General features: G+C 39.3%; 1 protein-coding gene across 2 annotated transcripts in view; it reads left to right on the top strand.

Annotated features, from left to right (window-relative positions):
* Nucleotides 1–1395: 1395 nt before the first annotated feature.
* The window catches only part of PDZRN4 (PDZ domain containing ring finger 4), a 341312-nt gene continuing 324831 nt past the window's right edge, over nucleotides 1396–17876 (top strand). The window contains exon 1 of one of the 2 annotated variants that reach the window (XM_077265111.1): nucleotides 1396–1712. In XM_077265111.1, coding sequence (XP_077121226.1) covers nucleotides 1644–1712 — 69 coding nt within the window. In that variant the 5' untranslated portion in view covers nucleotides 1396–1643. The remainder of the gene's footprint in view (nucleotides 1713–17876) is intronic. The other variant, XM_077265112.1, reaches the window with a different exon arrangement.

Here is a 17876-nt window from a genome sequence, read left to right on the forward strand (position 1 = left end):
TAATCTTATGTATACTTTGTATCCATGCTCATTTAGTCTGTAATATTTCTTCAGTGGAGCTTCTCCAAATGATGACCTCTTTGAGAAGACCGCTCTCTTTTCTAATATATAAAAAATAGCAACACTTCAAAGGAATAAATTAATGGTATCTTCATTAGTGCATTACGATAATGGATAAAAAACCTTTGCAGAGTATAAGGTTCACATGATAGCCATGAAACACTGACGCGTTTCAATAACAAACTTACTCAAAGTCTGATTATTGGCTGTGAGTAAGGACGTTATTGTTGATCCAGTCTTTCATGGCTATCATGTCAACCTCAGCCATTGTAAAGGTTTTTTAAACATGTTTGTAATACAATAAAGAAGATTTTGTTATTTTATTCCTTGGAAGTGCTACTCTTTTTCTCTATTTTGGGGAAGGGGATGGTCTCCTGAAGCAGTGGCACAAATATACACTAACTCAGGAAATCCTATATGGGCCACGAATATAGTGAGCTCTCATATCAAATCCTCTGTTTTACCCTCTTTTCTGGACCACATTTCTTGTTATGGCTTTTCAGGGTATACCTATACAGTATAATGGATAGTGGTCATCTACTTTGAGAAGACCATTTTTTCAGTAGGAAGTTGTTTCAAAGAGGTTTTAATATACATAATAAAAATGACTTTATGAATTGCCTGCAAAAATCTAATATTTTTTCTTGTTAATTTCAGCCTCGGTCCCTTTTGACAGTTGCCAAATATTAGACAGCTGATCTCTTTAGTTGTGACTCATGGTAGGATACCTTTCAGACGCAAGTATAATAGTAGATCCACACGAGTGATCTATGCATAACAGACAGCTCTTTAATGTCCGCGTCTCTGCCAGTCTAATTGAACAGCCCATCCAAACTATGAATAATATGTACGTATGTCACTTTCTCTATTCCAATATCCTGTATATGCATTTAATGTTATTTATGCTGTCTCTTAGAACAATATACTGATATTCATGCTTTCATTAGAATAATTAATTTTGGAATTCTGCGACAACATGAAAAATATATGCCATAATTTTACAAATAGCTTCTTCAGCCTCTTAAATTTACAACCCTTCACTGGTATGTAGAAAATTAGCATAATGGATAGTAGATGCAAGCAATGTAATTGATTAAATGGATGGTCAAGTATATTATAATCTTCCATATCAACCCCGTATCCCTATAGCATAGCATATATTGACACAAGGGTATTCTGTTTAACCACACTACATTTGCTTGTTAATTAGTGAATATTCATCTGTCATCAGCCTCGGCTATGACACTCCTCCCTATTAACATGGTCTGTCATAAATAATCCATGAGCCCGTATTAATATTCATGAGCTGAAATCTGTGTAGTCATGTGCAGTGATGCAGAGACTGGGGGAGTGTTGCCATGAGTCGGAGCAGTGTGAATGTAAGATACTTAGAGGAGGCAGGAGCAGCATGGTACACTCACTACCTTGGTCTATGCTCGCAGCTAACAGTGGTGTGTCTGTGTCTATGTGCTGGAGTGACTGATGAACAACAGTAGTCAAGCCGGGAGGGTGATTCCCTGTCAATGCTTTTTTTATTCACAGAAAGGGGAATTTGAAACCACTCAGAATTCTTGCAAATTACAATGGGCTGCAATCTGTGCACTTTCCAGAAGAGAGAGGAGCACTACAAACTGCTATATGAAGTTTCCCAGGTGAGTGCCTTCACCATACATGACCCAAAAGGTGTGGGATCGCATGACAATGTAATGTCATACTTGTGCGACTTTTCCGTTTCCGCAATTTGTCATTATCCTCATGTGGGTTGCAAGTAGAGATGAACAAATCTTTAAAAATATCTCTCCTTCAACCGTTATTGAAATATTGAATGTTGGAGAATCCATTTAAACATTTTCTATAAATGATCAAAATGATATTTTCTTTAAATTCTCAGTATTGGAATGAGTTGAATTCACTGCGAATCTCAAACTTGGCAAGTGTCATTTCTGGTTGTAATTTTTTACAAATACCTAATCCTATGTTTGGATGTCTAATACATAGTGCTACATTTCAGTATATAAGGATGTTAAATGAAGATGACTGGGAAAGTGAACCTGTGGGTAATAAGGGTCCAGCTCTCTGTCCGATTTTGTTACTAACTAAATTGTACATTCTCGAGAAAAAAAATCAACATTGGAAGCAGCGATTGTGTCTCTGTAAGCTTGGGTTGCTCTTGTATTAGATTGTTGTGGCTATGACAAATTGTTGCTGACAGCTGCTGAGCTGCAGCAGGTTAAGCAGTATTGGCGATGACACCGCGCAGAGAGGTGTTGGTGGTCTTCCTGGCACAGTACACTGCACTGAGCTCACTGGCTTCCTTCAATTTCTCCCTGATGCGATTCATTTCACAGCCGGCTAATTAGAAAGTGGACTGTGTACATGGATCTGCCTCCTCTGTTGAAGCCTTAATGTACGTTTTCATGCTAATGTGATCAGAGGCTCATTATCCCATTTCCAAAATGAACTTGGGCATTAATTAAATAGAGAAAATGCTCTCTTTATCATTGTTGAAAGGAAAGACAGATTAACATTGTTAATTACTGCTGGGGACAATCCTTCTGGTTCCAGTCTTAACATTGACCTTAAAAACACAGCATGGGTCCTGTCAACTGTTCAAGGCACTTTTCTTGAGTTTTATGATGCTTTTGTCATTTAGTCCAGATATGAATATATCGGCGCTTGTGCACGTGTACATCACCAATCAATCTATGCAACAATAAGACCATGCGGATTAATAAGATAGATATCACATATTCGGCTTGGAAATACATTTTTCTATAAATACAACGGCTGAATAGTATATTTGACATATTCCTCTTCAGCTGTGGCTACTGTATGGATTAATGTAGATGGAGATTGTGCTTTCACCTCGCTTCTGCTGCTTTTCTGATACCCTTTAATCCCTTGAAAAATGTAAGCTATTTTCTACTGTAATATGCACTCAGCATCCGGTCCTGCAGAGCGTATTGTTGGCTTTTTGTCACTGATAAGGGATCAAAGAATGGGGGCAGTAATGTGTCTGTGACACCTACTCCTCTCCTGAACCTGCGCAGACATACAAGAGCTTCCTTAGCCTGATACCTCCCTTGCAGTGGATTATGTTTCACAGCAGTCAGTCAGGGGTTAATAGTAGCATCAAACACCTCTAACCCTCCAAAAAAGTAAAACTTATCCAACAAGCTGCTGATATTATTCACGGATTGGTATTTATTTTTTTGGAAATATATAGATGTATATATACAGTATATATATATATATATATATATATATATATATATATATATATATATATATATATATATATATATATATATATTCTGTCAAAAAAACAGTTAGTAACCAAATCTGATGGCTGGAAATGAATTAGTCTGTTCAAACATTACCACTTGACTGGATCAAATCCCTTTAATTTTACGCTCCTGTAATTCAGAGTTGGCAACCTTGTTTGATCCATCTCGGTCTTCCTTCTCTTAAAGGGCAGCGGATCATCTTCTAACAAATCTGCTAACAGCGAGAGCTCGCATTTCTCATAGTTCACTTCACATCATATAATTGATATTTTACCCAGCCTTCATCGTGTGTTCTTACAAGCCGAAAATGAAGAAGGAAAGTTAGAAATGCATTTTGGGAGGATGAGTGACAGGGACTAAAGTACACTAAGTGCGGCAGATTCTATTTTATAGACCAGGCTAAATCCCATGGCTGGGCCTGGCAGGTGTTCATTTATGACTTTTTATCTTCCTTTGTGGCCAGCTGTTGGTAAGGTATCTAGGAGGTAACTACTGGTTGTGAGCCAATTTTCTCAGTTAATTGTTTGTCTTTATTGAAGAGATTCTGAAAGATGCGCAAATAAAAGCCAACATGTTACACGTAATTATTATATGCCAGGAATTCATTCATCATTGTGTATATAAAATTACAGTAGTGATGTGTAGGCTCATTGCAGAATACAGTGGCCTTGTCTTGACGTACAGGTGCATTTTTGCCTTACAGCCATCATAGATGGGGTCAAATATGTATCATTCTACTTTGTTTTCGTGCGAACCCACGTGAGGCTCCAGGTTTTTCCAACGCTGGTGACCCATGTTTTGTTCCTTTAGGACGGCCTTTCACATCAGTCATTCGCTTTATGTAGAAGCGCAGCTGGATCTGCACAAACAGCCCCGAATAATACGGGAAGATTGCAGAAGCCATGGCAGTGAAAAGATGTGTTCTAAGCTGAATAATGCTCAGAGATAGATTCATTCACTACAGTGTGCTAAATACACAGAATGAGCCCACAAAAGGCCGGTTCTGACGTAATGCGCCATGTAACAATACAGCCCCGTGCCAACACTGGCAGAAAGAAAACCTAGAGTGAGAGCTGTCTGCATGGTGCACGGAGAGAAATCGCAGGAGACACGTAGCATGACTCTTCCAAACACAAGACGTAGCTCACATCTATGGATCACACAGCAAGTGCTTGTTATTTAGGAGGAAACTGATCTTTGCAAATTCTCTATCATCTGTCTATCATATATCTATCTATCTAGTTTTCTATTATCTATCTATCTCCTATCTATCTATCTATCTATCTATCTATCTATCTATCTATCTCCTATCTCTCTATCTATCTATCTATCTATCTATCTATCTATCATCTATCTATCTATCTATCTATCATATTTCTGTCTATGTATCTATTATCTATCTATCTCATTCCATCTATCTATCTATCTATCTATCATCTATCTATCTATCATCTATCTATCTATCTATCTATCTATCTATCTATCTATCTATCTATCTATCTGTCTGTCTATCATATATCTATTTATCTATTATCTATCGATCTATCTATCTCCTATCTCTCTATCTATCTATCTATCATCTATCTATCTATCTATCTATCTATCTATCTAGCTATCTATCTATCTAGCTATCATATTTCTGTCTATGTATCTATTATCTATCTATCTATCTATCTATCTATCTATCTATCTCATTCCTTCTATCTATCTATCTATCTATCTATCAATCTATCTATCATCTATCTATCTTTCTATCATATATCTGTCTATTTATCTATTGCATCTATCGATCTATCTATCTATCTATCTATCTATCTATCTATCTATCTATCTATCTATCTATCTATCTATCCCTATCATCAACCTATCTATCTATTTATCTATCTATTTTCTATCTATCTATATATCTATCTATCTTATATCTATATCATCTATCTATCATCTATCTATCTATCTATCTATCTATCTCATATCTATCTATTACCTATCTATCAATCAATCTATCTATCTATCTATCTATCTATCTATCTATCTATCTATCTATCTCATATCTATCTATTATCTATCTATCTATCTATCTATCTATCTCATATCTATCTATTATCTATCTATCTATCTATCTATCTATCTATCTATCTATCTCATATCTATCTATTACCTATCTATCTATCTACCCATGTTTATCTATCTATCTATTTATCTATCTATCCTTCCCAAAGTATACAAATACTCAAATAATGTATTAAGTATTGCTCAATTTGCATTGGCAGTGAAAGAGTTGCTGCTGTTGGCAAGAGAAAGTGGCTGGCACAGACTGCAATGGACTGTGAATGAAAGAAATGTCATCCAGTCAGGGCTCAGATAGACTGCAGTTGCCAAAATCTAAATCTGAATGCCAAACCAGGTTTATCATCCAAACCATATACACTGCATTTCCTCTGTCTGAGTAGTATATAAAAGAGTAGTATTGTCTGTAATCCAAGGGAGAACTGAAGGGGGTCATGGAAGCGTGGTGCCCTTAATTAGATACATTAATTAGCAAATGATTACTGATGAGGAGAAAATATCTTGGCAGGTAAGGTTTTGATTAGGAGACTTCACCTTGGACATTTAACAATGTAATTGCAGAGTGTAATCACCAGGTGGGTGTTAGTTTTGATTAAAAAACATTTTTTAATCTTCTTCTGAGAAAAGTCCTGAATAATACATTTAAGAGAAAACTGATGTGTCTGTTCTGCTTTTGAAAATTGTCTCTTCAGAGAGGAAGAGGACTAGAGCTCTTGTGCCACCTATAGGAAGTAGCGATCCTAACAGTCAATGTCGACCCTCTAATGAGGCTTGCCACGTCACTTATAATAAAAGCCAAACCAGAATCTCAATTTGCAGACACTGTGTTTCGGGGCACTGCCCCTGGTGTAAAGTGTGAGATCTGGTTTGGCTGGGTGAGAGGCGTCTGACCGGGATCCAAGGTGTAATGTTTCTACTTGCGGAGAATGACATGTCAAGCCTGATATGCCAAGGTGAGGAGACTTTAAAGCCTTGCAATGCTCATCTGGTAAAGCGTGTCTTCAGTGGGTCATCTGTTTTACACATACGCACGTATTGTCATCTGTTTGCAGCCCTGTGTCAATATTTTATGTCCGTGTGACATCTGTATTGACATATCCAAATTTTAAAATGTACATGATCAGATACAGTTTTCTAGGTTAATAATGGTAATGTGCTTGTAAAAAGTGGATGCTGTGCAGATGAGCCATATGGATTCTTTTCGTGTACCCTTATGCTATAGGTGAGACTCATTCGAGATGCAGAAGAGTATATTGAATGCTGCACATTTTTTCACATTGACTCTTGGTCTATTGGAAGAAACTGATATCTGAACCGCCCTAATAAATATATTTGGTCAGTACATTGTCTGATTTTTATTAGGATAGCACATGTTCATATCACACGCCAGTCTGAACGATCCCTAAACATAAGAATGAAGAACATTGCACTAGATCATTGAAGGGAATCTGTTAGCAGATTTTCCCCATATAAAGTATGACCAGCACCTTTTAAGACCTCTTTTTCAGCATTCTAATATGCTGCAAATGTCCACAATCCCCTATGTAAGGCACAAAAAACATCTTTTATTATATTCACAGATGGTCCTCTTCTTCTCTACTTACAATCACTGTCCTCCTTCCCTATCCTATGCGGATGACACATCTTATGTCCTCCACACAGAGTCCCCCATGACGCTTCTGCGCAGGCGCACATTTATCTGTCCTGCCGAGAGCAGAACAAAGCAATGCATAGTGCGCATTCACCGGCTTTAAGTCATCGGCAACCTTTGGCCTTCCCCAGCACATTCACACAACAATACTTTTTATTACATAAAATTATAAAAACTATATAAAATGGAATATTCTATGTGTTTCAATAACTCATGTCGCTCCCAAACTTGTGTCTAGCTGTAAAATGGCCACCTGAAGAAGGAGCCTCCCCCTATTCTACCTTTTCCCCAATTACTAGGAAATCTAAAGCCAATCTCTTGGTCATAATCCTTATGTGTCAAATAATATACTCAATGCTGAAAATCATATCAGTCAGAGAGCAGGCTCATGACTTCAGGTTTGGCAAAGTGGATTTCCACAAAATGATTCACAGCTATCACACCGCTTGGTCTTGCACAGACATTCCAGGGGGACTATCACAGCCATGATAATAACCGAGGGTAGGAAAAGCAAAGTCCATCATTACCGATAGGAGATTACAACTCAACGTTACAGATAGGGAATATAAAGGGCAAAATCTAATTGTTTTGTAATTTTGCAGTACTGAAAACATTGAAAATGGAAGTAGTAATCTCAGTCTGTAAATAATAATATAGAGATTCAAATGATATGGAGGTGCTGGACCTGCAGAGTCAGTGTGACCGTTAATTGATTTATCCATGATATGCTGCATATACCATAATTATACTATTTTTATTATTCTTGATGCTCTGCAAACAAGTAGGGCAGATTTAAACCCATCTGACCTAATTTTCTGTTTGATTTAAAGAGATCAATCAGAGTTTTACACATGTCTTTTCTAGGCAATAACAGACTTTATAGTATTGAGAATAAATTTGCAGAAAATTGAATTTTTGTGTGAAAAGTCGGCGGACCTGGTAAATTTGAATGTAAAAAGATTCACTCAAATCTACTTCCAGCATGATCTTTTCTGGAAATATTGACTAAAATTTACCTGCAGTGCTTTACAAGAACAATTGAATTTCACTGTCAGCAATTAAGTCACTTATAGGTTTCTATTTAAATAGATGTTCTGTCATTGTAAAGGATTAATATCAGATAAATGACAAAAACATTCAGATGACTTGAAGATAATTAGGTGATTATCAATGAACTGTGTTATTATGGGCCATTGGGTTCCCTGGATGAGGGATTATACCAAGTTAGATGTCACAAACAAATATACAACTTATGCTTTCAAATATCCAACAATGAACTATCCATCTGTTTTATACCTTTTCTTAATGCGTATCAACGCTTTTTCCAATTTCCAATGCTATATGCATCTGAAATAAAATATTTTGCAGCTGGTTTTGGTTATATATATTTTAACATTTTGCATCTGAAGATGTTATGCTAAATGTACTGTGCTAGCAAGATGTGAGGGACCTATTCACAAACACTATGCATCAGCTCACTGCAAATAATGCGCACATGAATGTCACTATTGCTGTAAATGTAAAAAAATGAGGTAATAAGTTAACATTTTTTGATGAAAAAGAAGAAAAAATCTATCTACACCAAAATATACCTCAGTGTGGTTGGACCCTAAGGCTACTTTCACACTAGAGTCGGTACAGGGCCGTCGCGCTTCGTCGGCCCAACGTACCGACGCATAATGTGCAAGCGCCGCACAACGGGGGCAGTGGATGCTGTTTTTCCATGCATCCGCTGCCCCATTCTGAGGTGCGGGGAGGTGGGGGCGGTGTTCCGGCCGCGCATGCGCGGTCGGAAATGACGGACCTTCGGCACAAAAAAAACCGTTACATGTAAAGTTTTTTGCTGCAGCTGTCTGCCACAACACGACGCAACCGTCGCACGACGGTTGCGACGTGTGTCAATACGTCGCAGTGCGTCGCTAATGTTAGTCTATGGGGAAAAAACGCATCCTGCAGACGACTTTGCAGGATGCGTTTTTTCGCCAAAACGACGCATTGCGACGTATGCAAAAAACCGCTAGTGTGAAAGTAGCCTTACTCTAATGAGTCATCTCTGCATGTGTTCAGACATGGAGAAGTGAGAGTTTACTGATAGTGACCATCCATATGAGGTCACCTTGTTGTGGAACCTCTCCAGATGGGCATCAAATGAAATGAGGAAGACATAGGAACCAGGCTTAGCTCATGAAACCTTGCTTGGGAAAGATGGGTGGATAAGGTGCCACAGCCTGGGAGGCAGTCACACCTCTAAATGCACACTATAAGGACCTCTATTGCTGTACATTTAACCCCTTCACCCCCGGAGCTTTTTCCGTTTTTCCGTTTTTGTTTTTCGCTCCCCTCCTTCCCAGAGCCATAACTTTTTTATTTTTCCGTCAATTTGGCCATGTGAGGGCTTATTTTTTGCGGGACGAGTTGTACTTTTGAACGACATCATTGGTTTTAGCATGTCGTGTACTAGAAAACGGGAAAAAAATTCCAAGTGCAGTGAAATTGCAAAAAAAGTGCAATCCCACACTTGTTTTTTGCTTGCCTATTTTGCTAGGTTCACTAAATGCTAAAACTGACCTGCCATTATGATTCTCCAGGTCACTACGAGTTCATAGACACCTAACATGACTAGGTTATTTTTCACCTAAGTGGTGAAAAAAAATTCCAAACTTTGCAAAAAACAAAACAAAACAAAATTGCGCCATTTTCCGATACTCGTAGCGTCTCCATTTTTCGTGATCTGGGGTTTGGTGAGGGCTTATTTTTTGCGTGCCGAGCTGGCGTTTTTAATGATAGCATTTTGGTGTAGATACGTTCTTTTGATCGCCCGTTATTGCATTTTAATGCAATGTCATGGCGACCAAAAAAACGTAAATCTGGCGTTTCGAATTTTTTTCTCATTACGCCATTTAGCGATCAGGTTAATGCTTTTTTTTATTTGATAGATCGGGCGATTCTGAACGCGGCGATACCAAATATGTGTAGGTTTTTGTTTTTTTTTATTGATTTATTTTGATTGGGGCGAAAGGGGGGTGATTTAAACTTTTATGTTTTTTTTATTTTTTTCACATTTTTAAAAACTTTTTTTTTTTACTTTTGCCATGCTTCTATAGCCTCCATGGGATCCACGATCGCCTCTGCTACATAACAGCGATCATCAGATCGCTGTTATGTAGCTAAAATGCAGGTGTGCTGTGAGCGCCGACCACAGGGGGGCGCTCACAGCCACCGGCAATCAGTAACCATAGAGGTCTCAAGGACCTCTATGGTTACAATGGAGGAGCATCGCCGACCCCCGATCATGTGACAGGGGTCGGCGATGCGCTCATATCCGGCCGCACGGCCGGATGCGGTAGTTAAATGCCGCTGTCTGCGTTTGACAGCGGCATTTAACTAGTTAATAGCGGCGGGTGATCGCGATTTCACCCGCCGCTATTGCGCGCACATGTCAGCTGTAAAAAACAGCTGACATGTCGCGACTTTGATGTGCGCTCACCGCCGGAGCGCACATCAAAGCGGGGGTCCCGACATGTGACGTACTATACCGTCACATGTCGGGAAGGGGTTAAAGAAGTGAGGTACCTAGTTAACATTTTTTGACAAAAAGTGTAAAAGCCATCCTACCACAAGAAATTTCCTATATTTTCCCCATTTCATTTGATGCCTGTCTGGGTGCAGAGAGAAGTGAGACTTTTCTAAAGGGACCACCCAAATGTGGTCACCTTGTCATGGCTGAATAGCTATATTAATTAAGTACCTCAAGTTTTTACATGTACAGCAATAGAGGCATTCAGGTATGCACTAATCATAGTGTGCTGATGCAACGTCTGTGTATCTTTATACTTGGGCCACAGCAGCTTGTTTGTGCACCTGCAGATAAATTTAATACTTAAGGTAAGTGTGTAAGCAGGTTACGGGATGCAGTGACAGACAGAAGGCAGAAGGGTTAACAAACATAACAGTTTTAATTTAACAGGGGTTAACTCCTCGCAGGGAGGTGCAGGGTTAAATGGAGAGAACAGCAGTCTAATTGTAAAGAATATGCAGAGTTAAGGCACAATTAATCAGATAATGGCAGTTCTTGTGAATGCTGCGAGGGAGTCAATAGCGCCAACAATGGCTGGCATGGTGCTGGTACAAGAAGCCTCAGCTGGTAATGGTGGTCCATCTTCTGGTGGCAGCGGTCGGTCTCCGGTATGTTTCGCTGAGCTCCTTCTCCATGAACATATGCGGCCAGAGCAAACAAGGCCACAGCATGATCAGTGTATCCCGTGGGAGGGAAGGTATATGCTGATAAGGTGGGCTGAAAACATCGATCCAGTACCCGATTCTCTCTTTGCGGCATATGCGCTGTACTCACGGTCATAAAGCATGCGGTATCTCACTCTCTGCCAGCTACCGGGCATGCTGCACTTCTCTCTCTATGCTGGGCACTGCCTGTTCCCGCCAAGACTGAAATGCCAACAACAGCTGGCGCGATGTTTCTCCAACGAGGTCCTGCAGACCACAGTCCGACGACGAGGGCAGCAGCAAACAGGCCTGAACTCTGCCCTGACTTAGGCTGGGGTGCGATGCTTAGCTGAACAGGGCTCCCGGATCTTTCCATATTACTGCGGTTGGCTCTGGCAGTGTCCCGGAATCGGATCGGCCATATGTCGTTGTGGCCCATCTGCGCACCCCCCGAAGCCTGCTGCCACGCACCTTGCCTCTGTCACCACCAGCGGGAAACTGTCTGAGGCTGCACGCTTTTACTTATAACCGCACCCCCAGCTTCCGGGTCAGGGAACCTGTCCGGGCCTTTTTGTCTTCCCCCAGACAACATGGGATGAAGTCTCAGCAGTAACGTACCTAGTCTGGCACAGGTACCCGCAGTTCGGTCTTCCTCCTTACATGTGTGCCCTTTTCTTTTTGTAGGACCGATTTGCAAGATAAGTGATAGGTTACTGAATAACCGCACACTAGAACCCCAACTTATCACTAGTATAGTGGACATGAATTCCATGTTACTCAGCACCAGCTTGTAAGGAAGGAATGCATATAAGAATGGACAAGTTTGGGTGTTGTCCCTCCTTATACCTACATATGGGAGACATGGAAGTAGCTAGGAGATAAATATTATAATGCTAGAAAACCTTTTTTTCTAAAAAATGGTATATTTAGACAGGGTATACGCTTGGCATTGCACAATTACTGACACACTAATTAGAAAAGTTTTTATGAGAGTTCATACATTTCTTTATCACAAATTTGCAACAATTCATGTACAAATCTTACTGAATGGGTCCCCTATCTTAAGCAACTTGAATGAGAACTGTTCTAAGGTGATTCCAGAACTTTTACTATTAACCCTTTTAGAGAGATAATAATTTGGCTATTTAAGAAGCAGTTTATTGTAAGCTGAACTGTTCGCTATGACTCAAATTCAATTATAAAGAACTGAGCAAATTTGGCTTTTGTTCTTATCCTAGAGCAAAGTTATGAAATAGACTTTCAATAGAGAAGGTTTGAGCTACAGGCAGACTTCTGACAGATATGTGTAGGTGAAGCAATAAGCCATATATGACACTCTTCATATCTTGATCAGACTAGTGCTCTGACTGTTTAAAATCATAGTTGCTAGATGTGGTTTAAAAATATCAATGTTTAGCCTGAAATATCAGGAAAGCTGAACATTTATATGCCCACACAAGCAGAGTCGTCATAGTTTGACATTAACTTTTAACAATAAAAATTAAGTAATCCAAAAAAGAAGGAAGTACTGTGAAACTTATCTAAATAGTACATCTTTTCCTTATATCTGCAGATGAAAAAAATTAAAGTCATGTCCTTTATTCAAGCCCTTCATATTTGGACAACCCCTTTAATTAATTTAATTTAATCTGTTAGTAGGATCAACCATCTAAAGCCATTTATATTAGCATGCAGGTACCAGAACGTTGCATACAATGATACCCTGATATCTGCGATCCGAACTGTTCAGGATTTTGGGCCAGACACTGATCTACATGGGAATCTTCCCCCAGAGATTATTATATATGAAAGGGGCATTACGATTGTGATCTGTATTGGCTTCCCTCTCCTCCCCTAATTATAACTGACACAATACAGAATTACACACATCTGCAGATTCCTCTCTGCGCTTCAGCTTCCATCCCTTAAGCAGACAGGGTTGCGATAGTGTAAAACAGCAGAGCTGTGAGAGCTGCAGCGAATATGTTTGGGAGGAGACAAGCTTCAGTTCTACTGTTCTGTGATAGTTACATTTTCACACTGTAACGCCCCCTTATATATAAAATAAGCTCTGGAGGCAGATTCTCATGCAGATCAGTGTCTGGCTCATAGTTCTTAACAGCTCATTTACATTATAGAAAAACATGAATTTCTTGGGTATAAGACATCGGATCACAAATGTCAAGGTATCATTTTATTTCACTTCCTGTAACCTAAATGCCTATATTCATGGATTAAGATGGTTGGTTCTTCTTACAAATTCCCTTTAAACAAATAGAAAAATGCTGCATTTTGATTTGCACAGGTTCTGGCAAATATCCCTGAATATCTGTTTGATGACAGTCCTTTTTTTCCCAGGGATGGTCACCAAGTTTTTAAAACTAGTTTCCAAGATGCTTAGCCTTATTTTCAATCCTCTAGAAAACCTGCATGACAAACTAGAGTCTTTACGGAAGCGGGAGTGACACATGGGTAGTAGTGTGCATCAGTTATTTAAATGCCCCACTCACCTCAATGATAAAAGAAAAATCATTACAGAACCGATAACGATCCACACAAATTGAAAAACATTGGTAAAAATCCCCTGGAGAACAACTTTTTTTTTTTTTTTTTGTCTCTTATTCATTTTAGTCTCCAGTCTCCATTTTAGACAATTTAGACATTTTAGTCTCCATTTTGGACAATAATAGTTCTTAGGTTTGAAGGCTTTAAATATAGGCTATAAAAGAAAGCATATACAGTACATGGTTATCTGAAAAGACATGTTTTTGCTTAGTTAATAAGTGTCTTGTGAAGAATCCTGAAGACTGTATTTTCTACATAGCTATATTTTAGCTAACCACCGAACATATATTTATGAGCAGCTACAAAACATGGCAGGAAATCCTGCGAACTTAATGGCATTTTAAGAGACGCAGTATTTTGTTTAAGTGAAAGATCAATATTAAAGGCAGGTAGTAAACCTCAACAATATTGCCAAGGGTCACATATTGCTTTATATGCGTGCGCTGACTTAAAAGAAGCGATACAAAGCATGACTTGCACAAAAAAACCCAGAAACTTTAAGCTAGTTATAAGGTTTTGTGAACAAATAGTTTTGAAAATGTTGCCTCACTCAGTCCTCTACAGATGTTATACTGTTCTTGCTACATGTAAGCTAAATGCTTTATTGAACCATTAAGATATGTGCTGAATAATGGATACCCCATGGAAAATAAAAACATAAAACCCAGTGTTACAATTAAAATAAAAGATGGTTTTAAACAAGAATTGATAAAACAATATAAAGCTCTGTACAGGATATATAACTGGCAGTAGGTGAATATTTCACTTCCTGGCCAACCATAAGGCTTCAAGGTTACAGTGTAATGATAGAAACAATAGAAGGTAGTGCTGCTGAATGGAAAACCTTGATGGAATATGCTTTAAAAGTGCTCTTCATTTTAGTAGAACATTAAGAGTAGATATAAATTATGGTGGTCCATTACACATTCACTTTTAATAATAAATGTAAATGCCACTATATGCAATCAAAAGCCAGGATTTAGGCCCCTAATACTCAAGTGGGTATAACTGGTCAAACAGCCGCACCACCATATCTACAGTGCATACATTACCAAAGTATTACTTGTAGCCATCTAATATTACTAAATTATTGCAATATAGAATGAGACCCTTATTCCTGTTTCAAAATACACTTCAAAAATACACTATTAGACTACGTTCACACGTTGCAGTTTTTGTGGTTTTCTTCCACAGGTAAAACCTTCTCTCTTGGGAGTAAGAAACTTGCTGGAAAAAGCAGGTTTTGCTCATTTTTTGGGGGGTATTTTGCTGCATTTTTTCCTGCATTTTTGTAATAGTACATTTGTGTCTTGTGCATGCTGGCCTACTAGAAAAAAACCCTTATAAAAAGAAACTTCTATTAAATATAAATAAAATTGTCCCAAACAAAAAAGGAAGGTGCAAAGTGCAAAAGTGTACTGAGGGCTGCAGGTTAGCAGGGGGCAGGCTAGTGTGGTGGATACAGACCTAGGACTACACTACCCTGTCTAAAGAGGTAAAGATAAGAGTGATATCTCGGCTTAGTTTGACTTGAGAGATAAAGCCCAAGTCAATGACATATAGAAGTGTCAATATGACAAATGACAATAGACCAACAGAGAAAACCTCCCCTGAGGAGATAAATGAGGCATCCACCACAGCCGACGCGTGTTTCACATTGTCGCTTGTCGGGTGTGGTGGATGCCTGGATTCCTCTGACCCTTATAGGTAATATGTATGGATTTCTTGTTTATGGTGTTGGGGATATGCATTTTTATTGATTACATTGACACTAGTGGGCATGATATACTGTATATTTATTTTTATTGTATCCAGGTTACCCACCCTTGGTTTTTATCTGTGGTGTTTCTCTGGTCATTTTTATTAATATATATCCTTTATGTTTCATATCACTGGTTGTACATGTTTATACTGTCTAATAAAGAACATTTGGCATTTTCTATTTTTTGCTTTGTTGGATTTTCTTTTGTGTTTATTCATTGATTTCTTATTGTATAGATGTATTTACATTCAACTCTGTAAAAACTCTTACTGTTGATCTTATTCATTCTCATCTGGACTATTGTAAAGGTACCTTCACACTGAGCGACTTAACAACGATAACGATAGCGATCCGTGACGTTGCAGCGTCATGGATAGCGATATCGTTGTGTTTGACACGCAGCAGCGATCTGGATCCCGCTGTGATATCGCTGGTCGTTGCTGAAAGTCCAGAACTTTATTTGGTCGTCAGATCGGCGTGTATCGTCGTGTTTGACAGCAAAAGCAACGATGCCAGCAATGTTTTACAATGGTAACCAGGGTAAATATCGGGTTACTAAGCGCAGGGCCGCGCTTAGTAACCCGATATTTACCCTGGTTACCATTGTAAAAGTAAAAAAAAAACAGTACATACTCACCCTCTGATGTCTGTCACGTCCCCCGGCGTCCGCACTGCTGCTCAGAGCTTCCTGCACTGACTGTGTCAGTGCCGGCCGTAAAGCAAAGCACAGCGGTGATGTCACTGCTGTGCTTTAGGGCCGGCGCTTACACAGTGCAGGGAAGCTGAAGGCGAGGGACGCGACAGACACGGCAATGTAAGTATGTAGTGTTTTTTTTCTTTTTACATTTACACTGGTAACCGGGGTAAACATCGGGTTACTAAGCGCGGCCCTGCGCTTAGTAACCCGATGTTTATCCTGGTTACCCGGGGACTTCAGCATCGTTGGTCGCTGGAGAGCTGTCTGTGTGACAGCTCTCCAGCGACCACACAGCGACGCTGCAGCGATCGGCATCGTTGTCGATATCGCTGCAGCGTCGCTTAATGTGACGGTACCTTAACTCTTTACTAATTGCCAAACTTACCAAACTTTTCCCTTTTCAATCTGTCTTGAATGCTGCAGCTAGGATCATATTCCTCACCAACCATTACACCGATGCCTCTACCTTGTGCCAGCCTTTGCACTGGATACACATCCACTCCAGAGTTTAATATAAACTTACCACTCTCATCCACACAGCGCTCCATGGTTCAACACCACCCTACTTCTCCTCCCTGGTCTCAGTCTACCACCCTACCTGTGCTCTCTGTTCTGCTAATGACCTAACATTAACATCCTCAATAATCAGAACCTCCCACTCCCGTCTCCAGGACTTTTCACGTGCTGTGCCAAATCGTTGGAATGCACTTTCCAGGATAATTTGATTAATCCCCAATACCCACAGTGTTAAGCGTGCCCTAAAAACACATTTCTTCAGACTGGCCTACTGCCTCAACACATTTATCTAACTATCCCTGTGTTGCCCATTCAAAATTTTCTTCATAACCAGGACCCTTGTATCAGATTTTAACACACTTTATGCATTTAATGTGTCTGTACTCTTACACATTTTGGTTGGTTACCGTTTCATGCAGCATTACATGAACACCCGATTTATTACATTATGGCTGGACCTTATAATGAAAGTAATTGTTACCATCCACCTTTCGCGTCCCCCCTATTTCCTCATAGATTGTAAGCTTGCTCCTCTTGGTATCTGGTGATTTATGTATTATTGTTATGCTGCAATGTCTTATGTCTGTACAAGTCCCCTCTAAAATGTAAAGTGCTGCAGAATATGTTGGCGCTACAGAAATAAAATTATAACTATTATTATTCAAATTGCCTCTTCTGAGAAAAAGAGGACTTAACCTCTATAGCGCCACCTATTATGTTATCAGATCATAATTAGCAGTGGTTAGAAGATTTTGGAAAGGCATTTGGATATTAACTTTACTTGTTTATTTCATTTATCATGAGTTATAAACTAAATGTTGAAGGGGTTACCTTTTCCAAATTATTTTCTTATGTAGCAACTACAGTACGTAAATGGAGTTAGGTAGCATTTAAAGAAAACTTGTTATTAGGTTTGAGCAAAATTATTTGCATGACCCTGGTCCAGCAGCCATATTGGTACTCCATGGCAGCTGCACCAAAGAACTGGGAATGTCCTACTACCTGCCAGCATACTGGGCGCCTCTTCTCTAGTAATAATAATAAGGATTT

The sequence above is a fragment of the Ranitomeya variabilis genome, chromosome 5 (genome assembly GCF_051348905.1).
Source record: "Ranitomeya variabilis isolate aRanVar5 chromosome 5, aRanVar5.hap1, whole genome shotgun sequence".
NCBI classification, from domain to species: domain Eukaryota; kingdom Metazoa; phylum Chordata; class Amphibia; order Anura; family Dendrobatidae; genus Ranitomeya; species Ranitomeya variabilis.